Source organism: Acanthochromis polyacanthus, chromosome 16 (assembly GCF_021347895.1).
Source record: "Acanthochromis polyacanthus isolate Apoly-LR-REF ecotype Palm Island chromosome 16, KAUST_Apoly_ChrSc, whole genome shotgun sequence".
NCBI classification, from domain to species: domain Eukaryota; kingdom Metazoa; phylum Chordata; class Actinopteri; family Pomacentridae; genus Acanthochromis; species Acanthochromis polyacanthus.
This window is the reverse complement of record NC_067128.1, coordinates 27752914-27769170: the sequence shown is the minus strand read 5'-3', so window position 1 is coordinate 27769170 and position 16257 is coordinate 27752914. Positions and strand designations below refer to the sequence as shown.

At 39.0% G+C, this 16257-nt stretch overlaps 1 protein-coding gene across 4 annotated transcripts in view; it reads left to right on the top strand.

The window, feature by feature from the left end:
* tab2 (TGF-beta activated kinase 1 (MAP3K7) binding protein 2) overlaps positions 1-11709 on the top strand; it is a 43763-nt gene extending 32054 nt beyond the window's left edge. For 2 of the 4 annotated variants that reach the window (XM_022216362.2, XM_051960980.1), the window contains exons 4-7: positions 3211-3371; positions 5097-5190; positions 7488-7583; positions 9518-11709. In XM_022216362.2, coding sequence (XP_022072054.1) covers positions 3211-3371; positions 5097-5190; positions 7488-7583; positions 9518-9657 — 491 coding nt within the window. In that variant the 3' untranslated portion in view covers positions 9658-11709. The remainder of the gene's footprint in view (positions 1-3210; positions 3372-5096; positions 5191-7487; positions 7584-9517) is intronic. The other 2 variants (XM_022216369.2, XM_022216376.2) reach the window with 2 other exon arrangements.
* The last annotated feature ends 4548 nt before the right edge of the window (positions 11710-16257 follow it).

Sequence of the window (16257 nt, the reverse complement as noted above, 5' to 3'; positions counted from 1 at the left end):
TAACTCTTATGGCCATGAGTTTGCAAATACATTCTTTGGATGGCGAGTTAACGCCCACAGCTTTCATCCAGATTGACCGAAATGTTCAGAATTTGTTTACACTCTGAATCCACCTTATAAATAACCCTCTAATGTCTTGTTGGATCTCTTTGCTTCGTCGTTTATTGGTTGTTTAGCAAAGGTCAAGTGGGTAAAGAGTGCTTTTCCTCTGCAGCCGTTATGTGCACAGTGATAATATGAAAAAACACCAGTCTTGGTTTAATAATAAATGATAGTATGCAGTTTTGTTTTTTTTTTTTTTTGCTACTCGCAGTTGGCTTAAATGCTTTTTCCACTGCTTCCTGCCAAGAAAGTAATTTTACTATAAAGTATACTGTGTGATTTTTAAACGTCTTTTTCCATAACATCGACTGTAATCCCTTTCTTGAGCCAAACTTGCTGTCATTGTTGTTCAGCTGCGGAGGAAACACTGCTTTTCACCTCCACTACGTAGATAAAAGAAAAGGTGACTCGGCAAGTGAGGGCCAGTGTGGTGACTGTAGTGTGAGTCCTCAGTGCTAAATGCTGTGTTTGCCCCATCAGCCCTGAGACTAGCAGATTCTGTCATGAGTCAAGCACATCAGAGCGCTCTGCTGTTTCCTTTTTTGGGCTTTTAACTGTATTATGTGTGAGTCACCGGCTGTGGCTCCTGCACAGTGGTGACTACCACCAAGAGGGGCTTCACATTGGGCATGCTGCCTCTGCTGCTGACCCTCATTCACTTCAGCTTTTTCTGCTTTGAGTTGGAAAAATGTATGTTGACCCCCACTGCTGTGCTTGGCTGACTCCCATTCAAAGCTGTTCTCGATCCAGGCACACCTGCCGCCACATAACTGTTAAACATTATCCATCACCAGTGATTGTTTGGCAGCAGAATAACATTATTTTTATTGCATAACTTTGCTGAACACCCGGTTCTGATTGACAAGTGAAAACCTGGGTTAAGTGCAATCACACCCTGAAATCAGTTAAGTCTGTTTGCCTGAATCAAGTAACAGCTGGTGCCAGACATTATCCTTCTGACGCTGCAAGAATTCCTGCTGGACACTGTGTGTTTTTTGAACGCGCATATTTGTTTTGAGATGTTTGTTTTTGTGTGCTTAGTAGGTTAGTAACACAGCCAGACTGCACTTTGTGAGCTACATGTAAGCTACAAAATCCAATTAATCAGACACAAACAAGGGAGCCTTTGTATGATAATATGAGCTACAGCCACCCCCAGTTCCTGAATCTCAAAAACAACAATTAAAACCAGACGTTGGCAATGCAAAATATAGTGTTACCCTGCAACCGCACGACCTATTTGTCCCTGGCTGGTGGGTAGCAGAGAAGAAATTAAACACTGTTTTCAGAAAAGCAACCAGGTTTTTCCAGTTTGACAGTGTTCAGAGAAGACAATGAACAGTCTACACGTGACACACCTGTTTTATCTGGTGCAAAACAGATACACGTTCATCCACATTTTGCTTAATAACGTGAGAACTAACAGTGTTGTTGTACGCTTGCATTCGATTTATAAATGTATGGGGCTCTTGATGCTGGTATGTATACGCTCATACTCTTAAATTTTATATATGTCAGCATATATAAAATGTATGTAATACATTGGGCTGTGATTTTAAAAAATAACCTTCAAAGCACTTTATGTTTAAACCTCAGAGGTGCTGTTTAAATTAATGTGTTATTAATATTATATTGCTACGTGAGTGATCTGTTTTAAAGCTTACTTGAAATGACAGGAATTGTTTTTACAAAAACTGTAAATAGTGAGGTAAGTCACAATCTAAACAGACACTTATTAGTGATTCAAAATCAGCCACCACTTCGTTGTAGTTGAAATTAAATTAGTGAAAAAACATCTAAATCATAGTGAAAGTGCAGGAGATGTTGCCATTGTAGCACAACAAATAGAGTGTGTGTGTGTGTGTGTGTGTGTGTGTGTGTGTGTGTGTGTGTGTGTGTGTGTGTGTGTGTGTGTGTGTGTGATTAATGTACCTAATGTCAACACAAACAGAATAATCAGTATACAGGTTTGGACATGATTATTCGTTTACTGAAAAATGTGATGACTGAGCTTTTAACATATTTATGACGTGTCCAGTTATTCGCATTTTTGTGTCTAAGTGCGAGGCAAAATCTGATTCCATCGGCTGCATCTTGCTGTATCTTCCTTCGTTAAACACAAACATGGCTATCTTCTCGCAGTTCTCCTCTTTTAGCCATTGTTGAGTGATAATTTAATTTGGAATATCTGGTGACTTTATATTCACAGAAAATGAAGATTTCTATCTAATCTCGTGTGAATGTTGTCTACATATCATATTTCTAAGCATTATGTAGAGCGTAGCATAGAATATTGAATTATTGTGACTTCTTTCTTACTTAGCTACAGCTGGTCTAATAAATATCTCCAGAAATATGTACTCACATCGACACCTGGTGCTTTCAAACACTGTGTGACTTGACGTAAGCTGGTAGCAGTTTAGCTGATTTTGACAGAAGATCAAGTGGAGGATCTTTTCCTCACAGGACTGACAGTAACCAGTCGGCCTGGATGCCGTAAGCCCTGAGTGTGAAGCGGCATGTGTTTGTGTATAGCAGGAGAGAGTAAGAGTTGTTTATCATTGAATGTCTGCGTAGGAGGTGTTGCAGCCTGTCAACAGACGCAGGAACTGTGATGAATTATGGGAAACGCGCTGTAGAAACTTGATTAGATTGTATGCATGGTTAAGAAGCAGCAGAATTTTTTTCCTGCAGCTAACCAAGATAAGTCTGATCTCCTCATGCTCCCACAACAGGTGAGGCAACAGTGAGGAATCTAATGTAGTTCCCCCGTCTCTCTTTACACAGAGTTGTCTTTATGCACCATGAATTATGCTCGAAACGGGTTTGACCATAAAATGCGTCAGTGCTCTATATCCTCAAATGCCTCATTGTCAGCAGTTATTTTCTTGTTCTTTGTGTTGATCTTCGGTTTTTAATCACGGTATAATAATAGCAAAAACAGTAATAATGGTTATTATCATTTCTGAAAGTACCCCTTGAGTTTCTTTTCCTCCTTTGATTACGCATCGGGCTAAATTATGTTTACATTTTTCCGTAACCGATGAATACAGCTCGGAGGCTTCTGTGGCTGACAGTGCTGTGTGATTTCTGTGTGTCTTCTTTCAGCATTGTTGGTGCATCAGAAGGCTCGCATGGAGCGGCTGTGGCACGAGCTGGAGATGAAGAAGAAGAAGCTGGAGAAACTAAAAGAGGAGGTCAACGAAATGGAGAATGACCTGACCAGGAGACGGCTGGAGAGATCCAACTCAGCCTCCCAAATTCCCTCTGTAAGATTAAATCAGTGATTGACATTGGCCACTGTGAACATTTTTTGGTGTTATTTGGCATTTTGCTTTAGTATGATATTAGTAGTTGACATACAAAGAAGAAAATTCAAAGAGAGATACGTGGATATCAATGCTACAAAGATCAGGAATGCTGCAGATACTTAGTATGTTGGGAGTTTTAACCCTCTGAAGCCCTTTTAGCATTTTCTTAAATACTGTGTCGTTTTTATTCACTGTGGGCTAATTTTTCACTATAATATAAAGTCATACACCTCAATGGAAACAGCACAGCCATGGCTTTTTATGGTATAAAAAAGAAAAAAATAAGTCAAATTTATGTCTTTATTTTGCAAAAAATATATAAAAACTCCGCTTGTGTAACATCTTTCCTATTGCCCGCAGATGTTCTGAATATTGGAAAAATGATGGCTCTACATGCTGTAAATATTTCCTTACTTACATTTTTAATATGTGTTTTCATACTTATCTATTACATGCTCTTTGTATGCACAGCCTGCTGTTCACCTGAAAAGTGCCAGAATTTTGTAAATGCGACTTTTGGTTGTAACTGAGCAACTATTGATGCTATAGTTGTGCAGAAGGGTGCGGAAATTTTAGTTGTTACAGAATCTGATGAGTGCAGACAGTTTTATGAAGAATTTTTCAAATTCAACATGCAGAATACAGTGATTTTGATGATTTATCATAATTTTAAGCTTAGCTTTGGTTAATTTTGCAGACAGAATGGCACCTCACAGATGAGTAGTTCAAGTTCTGCTAGATTGTTGAAAGTCTGATGATTTTTTTTCTGATGTTAAAGTTTGTAGTGATGGTGTAATTTTAGTGATTTATGCCTTTCAAAACTGCCAGCATGTTTTTAGAGCTCAGAGGGTTAAAAAGGAAAATGTTCATGAAGCCTTGACCAACATCTTCTAGTGGCAGATCAGTCAGTTTAAAAGCTATGTTCAACTAGATTGTATTAGCAGTTGATTTGGAAATGTATATGATTAGCAGTCATCAGAGAAGTTCCTCATAACTGCAAACAAATGTGTTTCTGGTTATTATTATTGGATAAAAGGCTGAACAGACAAAACAAAATTATGTGGGTCAGATTGCCATTCCTGGTTCCTGCTCGCAGCACATCAGTGCTCCGACTCCCTAAAACTATGTTGATTACAGGGTCTGTTTATGATTTGGCTGATATCGCTCCGTATTTTCAGATGTCTGATTCCCTTCACAGTTCATTTCTGAGCTGCGCAGCGACTTCTGCAACTACACTCAAAGAAAATGCCAGTCCAAAAGAAAAGTCAACATTTCTCTTTCATATTTATTTTGTGTGCAACTTAATGTTGGTGTGACATTTACAGCTGTGACTGTGTTGAAAGCGTGTGGGTTCAGATGAAGTGCTGCTCTTTGATTCTTGTCGAGTCAGCCGTTTTCCTCAGCTATTCCAGTTTGAGTCAACAAAGGAGGAAAGTAACTGCGGAAGGTTAATTGGCTGGTGTTGCTGAGCTCAGTAGCGCCTTAGTTCAGCGTTGTTTACTGAGGCGAGCCAGCTCTGGAGAGTGGAACAGCTCTCCTCCTGACACGGTCACAGATCTGCTCCACTGACTCAGAAGCAGGATGTCCAGGCTTCTTCTTTTTTTTTTTTTTTTAAAAAGAGCTGCCTGTGTCTGAAGCCCAAATCCAAATGGCTGACTCCCTTTCTCTCATATTGTCTTTCAGATCGAGGAAATGAAGCAGTTGCGATGCAAAAACAGGTCGCTACAGATTGACATTGACTGCCTCAGCAAAGAAATTGATCTCATTCAAACAAGAGGTATGTGTTTGTCTGATTACATAATATACAGCATTCTATGGTGTTTTTGTATCGTAGCAGTTTTGTGATGATAAATCTGACAGTGAGTCATTAAAGTAGGGGTCAGATCTGATGCAGGCGCTGCAGTAGCCTGCTCACATCCTCTCCACATGCAGTCAAGGTGCTGCCATTGTGCTGTTAACTGCCAGTTCTTCCTGAATTGCATCCTGTAGCTGGTTGGTAACAAGGGATTTATTGGCCTCCTGGCAGCACTTCACTGCCGACGGAGATCGAGTCTTTGGCCAGCAGGTGATGGAGGGAAAGAAAGACATGAATGGACAGTGCAGCTCACTCACTGAAGTTACAGATCTGAGGGATGCACTACAAAGCAAGTCTGAAGTCGGCACGACAAAAAAAAAAAAAACATCCAGTCAGAGTTAACAGGTGTCATGAAGGTGGTTATCAGCTTTCTTTGTTCACTTTCTGCTTCAAACTGAGCTCATGAAAGACATCTTTAACGTGTCATGTGACGACTCTTCTACATACAGCCATGGCCATAAGTTTGGACACAAGTACCATGACGCTTGTGAATCTTAGAAAATACCACAAAATTGTCACTTACAATACAGTACACAACTCCTGAGAACTATATTAAGTTTCATATTTTAAAAAAAAACATCAAAAGAGTTTGGTGTCATGTTGTTATTCTTACCAAATTCGGTTGTGAAAGTACTGCATTTTTTTTGTTATTTTCTTCTAATATTATGTTTTGGGAACAAAGTTGCTGCAATTGTTGGAATTTTTTGATAATATTATATCCCTTGTTGATTTGTTGACTAATTAAACTGGTGCTGTCAAAAAATATTAGTTATGTTCTGTAATAGACATCAAAACAGACATAGTAAGTCATGCTGTGTCCAAACTTATGGCCATGGCTGTAAAATGAACTGATGGTGTTCTGCCTGTTTTAGCCAATAGGTTGTTAATATCTGGAGCTACAAGGAATATAAAGATTTATCACATTTTAGAAATGCTGCTTCTGTAAATGATGCAAGACAGGAATGCTGCTGGAAAACTGTTAATCATGTGTTGACCAACCAATGGAGCTGTGTATTTGTAACGTACAGCGGCGCATTAGAGCTGCAGTTGTGCTCATGAGTTTGCATACTCTGGCAAAATGTGTGAAATATTGTCCTTTTTTATTTAGAAAATATGTTTGATCATAGAAAAACTTTCCTTTCATTTAGGGTTCATCGTCAGACAAAATAATTTATTGTCATGCCATTGTATTTGCTCTGATCATTCATTGTTTCATTAAAGAATGGTGCATATTTTACTAATTCTGCCAGGGTATGTAAACAACTGAATTTAAACATGATTTTATATTGTAGTGCATTGATCTGACGCTGTCCCATACCGCAGGTTATCTCTTTAATTTATGAGCAGATCAAAGTGAACTTAATGCTGCTGATTGGCTGAATATTCTCTGTAATACATACCAACAGAATAATCTGTTTTCTAATCTGTGTTCTGTTAGCTGTGGTATTAGCTATGTAAAGGGCCAACATAAAAGTAAAAAATTGAGCATAAAAACATATTTATGTAATTTCTGAATCACCAGCTGAATGTATGTCTTGTTACCACAGCAACGCAATAAACACAGTGTAGGATACTGTACCCGCACGGCTCCATTCATTGGGATTAGTAATTTGGAGATCAGCAGGTTTGCAAATAAAATATTTTCCCTCAGCTGAGAATCTTTGTCACTCAGAAAATCATCGGGAAGGGATACAGTTGAAGGGAGACGCTTCAACTCTGAATATAATCTGCCCTGGACTAGGCTGGCTCTGCAGCATATGTTACCATGGAGGTCTAGCAGGTTAAAAGAAAGACACCTTCATGACACTGACAACTCTGACTTCAGTTAGACATTGATTGGTTCCATTAGTCACCTTGTATAGTTTAGATTTCTTTAATGAAGTCATTTATTTTTGTGGGCAAAAAAATACTCTGACTACTTTCTTGTGGAAAGTAGTTTGTCCTCTAGAACAGGGAAGGAACAGACCAAAAAACTCTGGCAAGAACTGATCCTGATCATGGAAAGCTTAAAAAATTACTTGACAGATATCTTCCAATCCATAGAAAATCAGTACTTTTGCCATTACTGGTTTACTTAAAGTTCCACGTTGCTGTAAAAGGCTTCACATAAACAGATTACTGTTCGTCTCTGGTGATTCCTTTGCATTAATATCGGTTAAAATGTCTTCAGTCTGTTAAATGTAAACCCATCGTTCCATTCTGTCTCCATCTGTGTACAGGACCACACTTTAATCCCAGTGTAATCCATAATTTTTATGACAACATTGGATTCCTTGGTCCTGTCCCACCCAAACCCAAAGGTACTTTATCTATTGGTAAGTTTAGAAAAGGTTGCATGGTCATGTCTGACTTCTGTCATTTCACTGGACACATTCCCCTCATTTTACTGGACATTTATATTGGACTGAATACATTAGTCTCCTAATATCCTAAGGTCAGGTCAGGCATGTGGTCATGACTCAGCCCACTTCTGTTTTTTCACATTTTGTCTCGTCTTGTTTTCGGACTGTATTTACTGATACAAGCTAGAAGGTTGATGTTACTAACTGTACCGTCCTTCAGTTTCACCCATGTTTTTGTAAAGGTTTTGCCAATACATGTCGTTTAAAGCCAACGCCCAACTGATTGAAAGGAAGTTCACATTATCTTTGGAGGTTTTTTTTGCATTTGTCTCGAAAACGGCAGCATTACAACCTATCAAGTACAAAAACGATGCTGTTGTCAGAGTGCAGAAATTAGAGTATCGTGACACAAAAACAGAACGGTACTGGTTTAACCCTCCTCATCACCACTCACTAAGTGAACAGCACAGGCTGTTTAGAGAGTGTGTCTTAGTCATCAGCATACAACAGTAATACTTTTTTATTTTTTTAATTAAAACTTTTTGAGGTCTGACTGGTTCAGGCTGCCTTGTACTTATCCTGACCTGCATGTTGGGAAACACTGACCTAATAGCAGCTTTGATATTATCTTAATGTGAGGAGACAATCTGTTAGGAGCACGCTTTGTTGCATCAACAATACAGAGTGCTGTTCAGGATTTAGTTTGTAAAGTTTAAGTCAAATTTAAACACTTCTGGTGCTAAAATTGTGGCAAGAAATCAGAAAAAACGTGAAGTCAAGAAGTTGAAGTCAGTTGTTAATTTTTTTTTTAAACTAGGAATTGTTGCCATAAACACAAAATGTGATGCAAACGTTGATAAATGCATGGACCCAATAACAAATTTACGATATTAAATCATGTTCCATATGGCATTAAAATGGTCTTTTTAAAATGACTTTGGTGAAGCCTTCAGAAACCGTTTATGATGATGCTTTACATTGGGGTTATTCCATCTCATATCTTCAGCGTCGTCCTGGTCGGTTATCTCTGATTTGATTGAAAGTTTGTTTCATAAACTGGGAATTTCAAACGTTGTCTGTGAAGATTGATAAATCAAGTACACTGAGGGATCGGGGGTTTTTTGTGGCTGTTTTTGAGTGACAATATCTCAGGAACTGTTAAAGATAATACCCTGACAGCTGAAAATGAAGAGTAAGCTAATATATTTAAAAAATAATCTCAGTTATATTTGGATATCAGTTATTATTGTGGTACATCTTTGTTTTTTCGTACTAAAACGTATTCTGTGTTTGTTTAGTTTTTTGTGTGACCTGCAAGTACATATGGTTCAGAAAATATTTCTAGCTGAATTTTGCATTACTCTTTGTTTTTGTTAATGTGTTCACAAAGAATGGGACATTTCATGACGGCTTTTTCGTGTTTCAGCTCACCTATCATCAGAGACTATTTGATCTGTTTGGCCAGTATTGCCGATTCTGACTCAATGACATGATGAGAAATACCAGTGAAAGTTCATGTTTTTTTTCTTTATTGGTTCCTGAGACATTATTGTTCAAACAGACCCTCAGATTTTAACAGGCGAAAACAACATTGATGAATCTGGTTTGATGGCCAATTTCTTTCAAAAATTACCTCAGGAAGTGCTTCAGGCAAATCAGAGATAAAGCAACAATTGTTCTATAACTTTTTTGGATTTTGGACTGAAAAACACATTTCTGAGCATGCTGCTGTGTTTACATTGACTTACTACCAAATTTGCAACAATGAGATGAATGCAGTGCATGTAAACACACACACAGATGCAGTGTGAAGCTTCACCACAGCAGCGTATGTAAATAACCTGGATGCCTGTGTTACACTGGTGTCCCACACTGACCTCCTTGTTGTCGCCCTGTCCTCCCCTCAGACCCGGGCAGTAAGATTGTGAAGCCCATCGCAGACCAGGAGGAGGACGAGGGGACGCAGTGGAGCTGCACGGCCTGCACCTTCCTCAACCACCCGGCCCTCAACCGCTGTGAACAGTGCGAGTTCCCGCGGCACTTCTGAGCCAACGAGGCTGCGACGCGCCGCCACTTTCCTCCGCCTTCTACCAGACTAGAATAGACAAACGCCCTTTCTCTTTCTGTTTTTGTTTCCCTCTTTAGATGTATGAAAACTCGGATGGGGCGTTGTCATCGAACGCCTTGATCTTTTTTCTTTTTTTTTTGTTCTTTTCTCCTCTCTAAGGTTTGTAGAATGCTGTCCACTGAAGGCTTGACTGGATAGTGTTTACAGCTTGTTTCTTCCTCAAGGCTGGCAGAGTTGGATGATACCTCACCTTAGAGACGTGGATCACGTGGGGTCACCTTCCCCCTTGTTTTCTGCTCGATGGGTGACACTTTAACCCCCCGGGGATACCTCACTGCTCCCACTTACAGTATTATGAGCGTGTCCCTGCAGTCTGATGGCACACATAAACGCACCTACACATGCACACACACACACACACTCACACATACACACAGAACACAGGTGCCTTGATGCTGATTTCATATTTTAGTTTTTTCTTCTTCTGTGGTGGCTTGACCGGGGTTTTTGGGAACTGTGTTCAGCCGCTGCTCATCATCTGAAGGGAAAACGTTAACAGACTACTTGTGGACTTTTAAAGTTTGTTTGCTGTTTCTAGAGGATGCCAAAGGGGGAACCGCCAGTGTTGCTGCCACTCAAACATGCGTCTTGTCCTCCTTTTTTTCTGTCTCTTCAATCATGTGTTAATGAAATAAAAAAGAAACTAAGTTGCATGCTTTGTGTACAGTACACAGAGGCAGAAACTGCCCTCCAGCTTTTTACTGTACATAATTTTAGAATGTGCCTTAAAAACCTTCCTCACACTATGAATCACTTGTATTTCCTGTAAGTATAGCTTTATAGACTTTATTAACTTTTTTTTGTCTTGTGTTGTTTCCCTTCTTTCAAACAAATAAGCACCATGCTCCCTTTTTAAGCTTTTTACTTGATTTCTGTGAGAGTTGAAGCCTTGCAGAAGAAGAGGAGCAGAGCAGTTTTTAAAAAGAAAAAAAATCAAAAACCCTTGCAGTCATCATGAAGCTACATCTGCCCGGTCCGTTCATCGCTTGTGTAATTGCTGAGTTTCCTGTGTACGATCTGCAGATGCAGCAAAGTGGAAGGCGATGCAGGAGTCTTTTTTTCTCGTGTTTGTTTTTTTTTTGTTTTCCAGGACACCAAGTATGTTTGGGACTGTCTGAGAGGGTGGGTTGGGGGGAACAAAAGGGAAGAGGGTAAAAAAGGCAAAAAAAAAAAAAAAAGGACAAACTGCCATCTTATCTGACAACTGGAATGTAGGTTTGATGTTTGGGGACAGCTACACCTCAGTGCAAAGAGACACTCATTTTCCAGTACAATCAGGATCGATGTCAAAGGGCTCCTGGAACAGCTGATTGGGTTTCTGCGAGGTACCACAATATGGTTTCTGTGCAAAGAGTAGAAATACTCACAAGGGTCCCATGCCTTAAAACACAACAGGTCAGAATTGCTACTTCTTGGAAGCAGACAAGGCAAAAAAATACAACTCAAAATGTAAGCACAACTTGACTGTCCACTTTGTATACTCTTATTTTTATTTGGCTCAGTTCATCCTCCTAAGCTTTTATTGACGAGGGTGTTTCTAAAGTTTACTTATTGTCATTAAGTTACCTTAACTGTGGAGTAGTTACTTCGTTTTATTTTAATTTTTCCACATTTGTGAAATGTTGCCTTGCATTAGTGCCTTTTGAATTTGTATTGATAATCTACTCTGTCACATCCAAGTGCCATTTTTAAAAATCAAAAATCTTCTTTGGAATCCGTTTAAAAGTAGAAGATGAATTATTGTCTCTTAAGCACTTACGTCATACTATTTTCTTTTTTTCCAACCCAAAGAAACCAGTTTTCAGCTTTTATCTGCACCTTGGTGTGAAGAGGCAGTTCATTCATGTTATATTAAATGGAGAAAAAAAATAATTTGGATATCTAAAGTGTTTTTTTGATTTTAGCTGGGAAAACTGTCTTTGTAACAGATAAGTTATTTGTAAAAATAATTAAAAAAAAAATCTATTCTGAGTGTTTTCAGTGTGCCTTTGTGATGTTCAGGCTGTTCTCCACTAGATGGCAGGAGAGATCAGAAGGTTTCATGAAGGCCAGTGTGACATGAAGGTATCGCAATTATTTTAAGATAAATGTTTAAAAAGAAAAAAGAAAGGAAACAACACTGAAGGAGCACTTTTACATATAAAGATCCCTGTTTCCACCCCAAACCCCACATTCAGGTATGGAGGCCTCATTTTCATTTTAGTGGAGTAAGATGTGAGCACACTAATAAAGCTAGGATAAGAATGCCAATATAAATATTAAAAGCCAACTTTCAAATGTTACAGTTCTTTGGAACAAAACAACCTTTTTAGGATTTAGACTTGCACGATGTAGAATATCTTTAAATATGACTACAGTAAGTATTCCGGAGTATTCCTCTCCATTTCTCTTGTCTCTACTTCTTTGTGTAGCGTCAGCCTGCAGTAAACCTAAAAAGAGAATGAATTTGTTACTATTGGCCACTGCTGAGTCAGTCATGGCTGCTCAGTTGCCCTGAGGAGTGCCACATTTTTAGTTTTTGGGTGCAAATCTTGGCGAGTCTTGAGTATCTTTGGGATGTTCTGGAGAAGACTTTGTGCAGTGGTCCAACTCTCCCATCATCAATATAAGATCTTGGTGAAAAATTAATGCATCTCTGGACAGAAGTAAATGCTGTGACATTGCCGAAGCTTATTGAAACAATGATACGGCGATTGTGTGTAGTTCTCAGAGCTAAAGGCGGTGAAATATTGAAATATTAGAGTATGCAGCTTGTTTTTGGACGGGCAGTGTATTTAAAAAAGGGGAAAAAAACATGAGATTTTAAGCGTAAACATTAAGAAAAGTAACCAAAAATAAGACATTCTTTTTAAAAAAAACTAATTATTCTACAATATGTAAATGAGAGTCACTCCCCTAAACTCCAACTTTGGTGCGGATTCTTTTTTTTCGTTTTCCCCCAAACAAACATATTTTATGCAAATATTTTTGCTTACTCTTTTACTATTATTATTATTACTATTATATATATATATATATATATATATATATATATATATTATTACATTTTGTTTTCAATGTGTTTTTATTTTTAAAGAAGAAAAAAATAGATCTTTAGACTTTATTGTTTTTTTGTTTGTTTTTTTGTTGTTTTTTGGGATGGGGTGGGGGGATTAATTATGTAAGTTTATTATCTATGTCTGTAATTTTTATGGATATTATTACATTTTAAATTACATTTTTAAAAATTATTCAATTCAATTTAAATTTTACCTGTAATGATTTTAGGAGCCAGCAGGTGTCAGTATGGAGCGACACAGCACGGGCACAGCGCCAGCGCAGCCTGGATTGTATATATATTTATATACAATCCAGGCTGGATTGTCAGGCCAAACGATGGGAAGCCAGATCAAATTAATGCAAAAAAATTATCATAGCTTCACTGGTACAGCAAAAGAAACATGATTATTATATGAAGGATCGCTCATCTGAATACATCTTTACTGTCACCGTCAGGTGTCTGTACCCATCTAGTCCTGGCCCTGACCAGGACCCCGTATACAACTCATCCGCTAGAGATTTTCAAACTTGATTTGAGTTACTGGACCATCTACCTTTAAAAATCACACAGGTGATTTTTTCAAACCGGTTGCGAATAGCCGCTAGGGAGCGAAATCTAAGATGGCTGCCGGTAGCCATGTTTTTTAAAATACAAATTTCAACATACTCGTCACAGAAACGTGTAATACCTCGTTTCATGGGTTTTTCGGTGCGGAGAATTCATTTATCACATTGTTTACGTAATTGGAGGTCAAGGTCACATGCTAAGCGCAAGGTCAAGGTCGAAAATTATTAAAATTGCAGTTTCACAGACCTCGAGATGCACCCTAGTACAATTTCAATTATTTCGGAGCTTAAATGACTGAAAAAAAACTGACAAACATTGATTTTTCAAATTCTGTTTACTGTACAACTTTAAATTGCCTATCAATATTATAGGTATACAAATTGTTCAAGTATAAACATAAGACTTGAAAATTCAAACAATGCTACATAATAGTGCATATCAGCCATGCATATTCCCTATATTTATGGCTAAAATTAATCATACAAGTAAGATGCCCATCTTGACGTTTGTTTATTTATTAGTGCAGATGGGCTCAACAACCTACTTATGACAATAGATTACACACATAACATCTGCTGCTTTGCAGGAACAGTGCTTTGAGTTACACTTCCCACTTCAGTTACACAGGGTCCGAATCCACACAGGGATGGGCTTTAGACACTTAAGGGGTAGAAGAGTGCCGTCTTGGTTAATCCAACCGTAATGAGTAGGGTCAAGCTGACTGGCATCCGCTATCAACGTCAAGGCATTTCGTATGACATAGAATGCCCTCTTCAAATGTCCCCAGATGACACTGGATGTGGGTGGTAGTTCTTCTATCCCTACCACTGAATGCCTGTGAACTTCGAGTCTCAGTTGATCAAAGGTAGTTGCTGTGGGTTTGCTTCTTGCACCTGCCCATACATTGACAAGGTACTGTTCCGCTTGATAAAGGTCTGCTTCAGAGAGAACAGGTGTCTCTTCAAAGAAAGAAAGAAACCTTGTAGGTCCGCATGTTAATGCTGCATGTTTTGTGCCCATCTTGCTGAGGGCATCATCCCCAGTCATGACATGGGCCTTGATGAGTACATGGCATAAGTCTTCTCCTAGCTTGGGGTGCAGAACATGAAGTGGGATCATACGTCGCTTCTCTCCTGTCCCGAACTGGACCCAAAGCTCCTGCAAGCCGCCTTCTTTGAACAAATCAATGTAGTGTAGGAGAAGGACGACAGTATCTGTATCATTGGACATCACAACCACTCTCTCACAGCCTCTTCTAACTGCCCAATGCACGTGAGCTATTATGCGACAGTCTGCCTCCTCTTACCAGTTGTTGAGAAGTAACAAATCACTCGCAAGTGATCCATTCAGTTTCAGTCTTGCAGATATTAGCTCTTCATTGACAACCATTCCACTCAGAACCACGTCCTGCAGATCTCGTTCCCCCACATCCCGGGCCAGCAGCTGTAGGTTCTGCTTGGTGACACAAGATGCCCAGAACTTGTCCATCTGGTGTGGAATAGGCACAGACTCGTCAACAACGGCCAGTTCAACAGCGCTATGTTTGCCAGCTCTACGGATCCGCTCACCCTCCTTGATGCTCAATTCTCTGTAGCTGTCAAATACTATGTGAGTTATTCCTACTGACGGACAAACTCGAATGGCACTCTGGAACACCTCTTGAATGACTTCACCAAAGTTTGTAAATGTCGACCGGAGATTGGGTAATTGCTGGATTTCTGACATGAAGTCAAGCACAAAATGGGTTGCTAGGGGATTATCCTGGTTGAATTGGTAGTCAACTGGCTGAAGATTTTTTTCCAGCTCAGCAGTCAACTGTGCTTTGTCAGGCTTTGTTTTTGTGTAACACCATTTATCTAAAAAAATAATCAGTTTTTGGCGAAAATAATATATACTTACCATTCAGAGTGGATGATAAAGGGTGATCAGCGAGCACAGTGTCAACAAAAAACAAAATGAGCAACGTCCTTCCAGATCCACGTATGCACTTTATACCTGCAAAATATAAACAACCTGAATCAGTGGAATTTGGTAATATGTACCGCTAATAAAATTGCAATGGTCTTGCCAGAGCATGACCTCGCATGGAATTATAATGGCATATATATTTTTCATAGTAACTTTGAAATAGTGAGTTGCATTTGATAGTGTCCTTCTTAATTTGCATAAAACTGTGGTTTTGTCCATTTTTTGTACAATTTTCGACCTTGACCTTGCCTTTAACATGTGACCTTGACCTCCAATCACATAAACAATGTCATAAATGAATTCTCTGCACCGAAAAACAAATAAAACGAGGTATTACACATGTTTCTGTGACGAGTACGTTGAAATTTGTATTTTCAACATGGCTGCCAGCAGCCATTTTGGATTTCGCCCCCTAGCGGCTATTCGCAGCAGGTTTGAAAAAATCACCTGTGTGATTTTTAAAGGTAGATGGTCCAGTAACTCAAATCAAGTTTTAAAATCTATTGCGGATGAGTTGTGTACGGGATCCTGGTCAGGGCCTGGACTAATCGGTGAGGGGAGGGGGGAAGACGTCACAGGGTGCGGCGGCACACCCCTCTGGGCTGTGCTGGTGCTGTGCCCGTGCTGTGTCGCTCCATACTGACACCTGCTGGCTCTTAAAATCATTACAGGTAAAATTTAAATTGAGTTGAATAATTTTTAAAATTTTAATTCAAAATTTAATAATATATAATAATAATAATAATAATAATAGTAAAAGAGCAAGCAAAAATAATTGTCATAATCTTTCCCAGAACAGAATAGTTCAACCAGAATGACTGCAAGCAAAAAAAAAAAAAATAGAGTGACTGGTAAATGGAGGTTATTTAATGGTTCATACAGTGGGTACGGAAAGTATTCAGACCCCTTGAAATTTTTCACTCTGTGTCATTGCAGCCATTTGC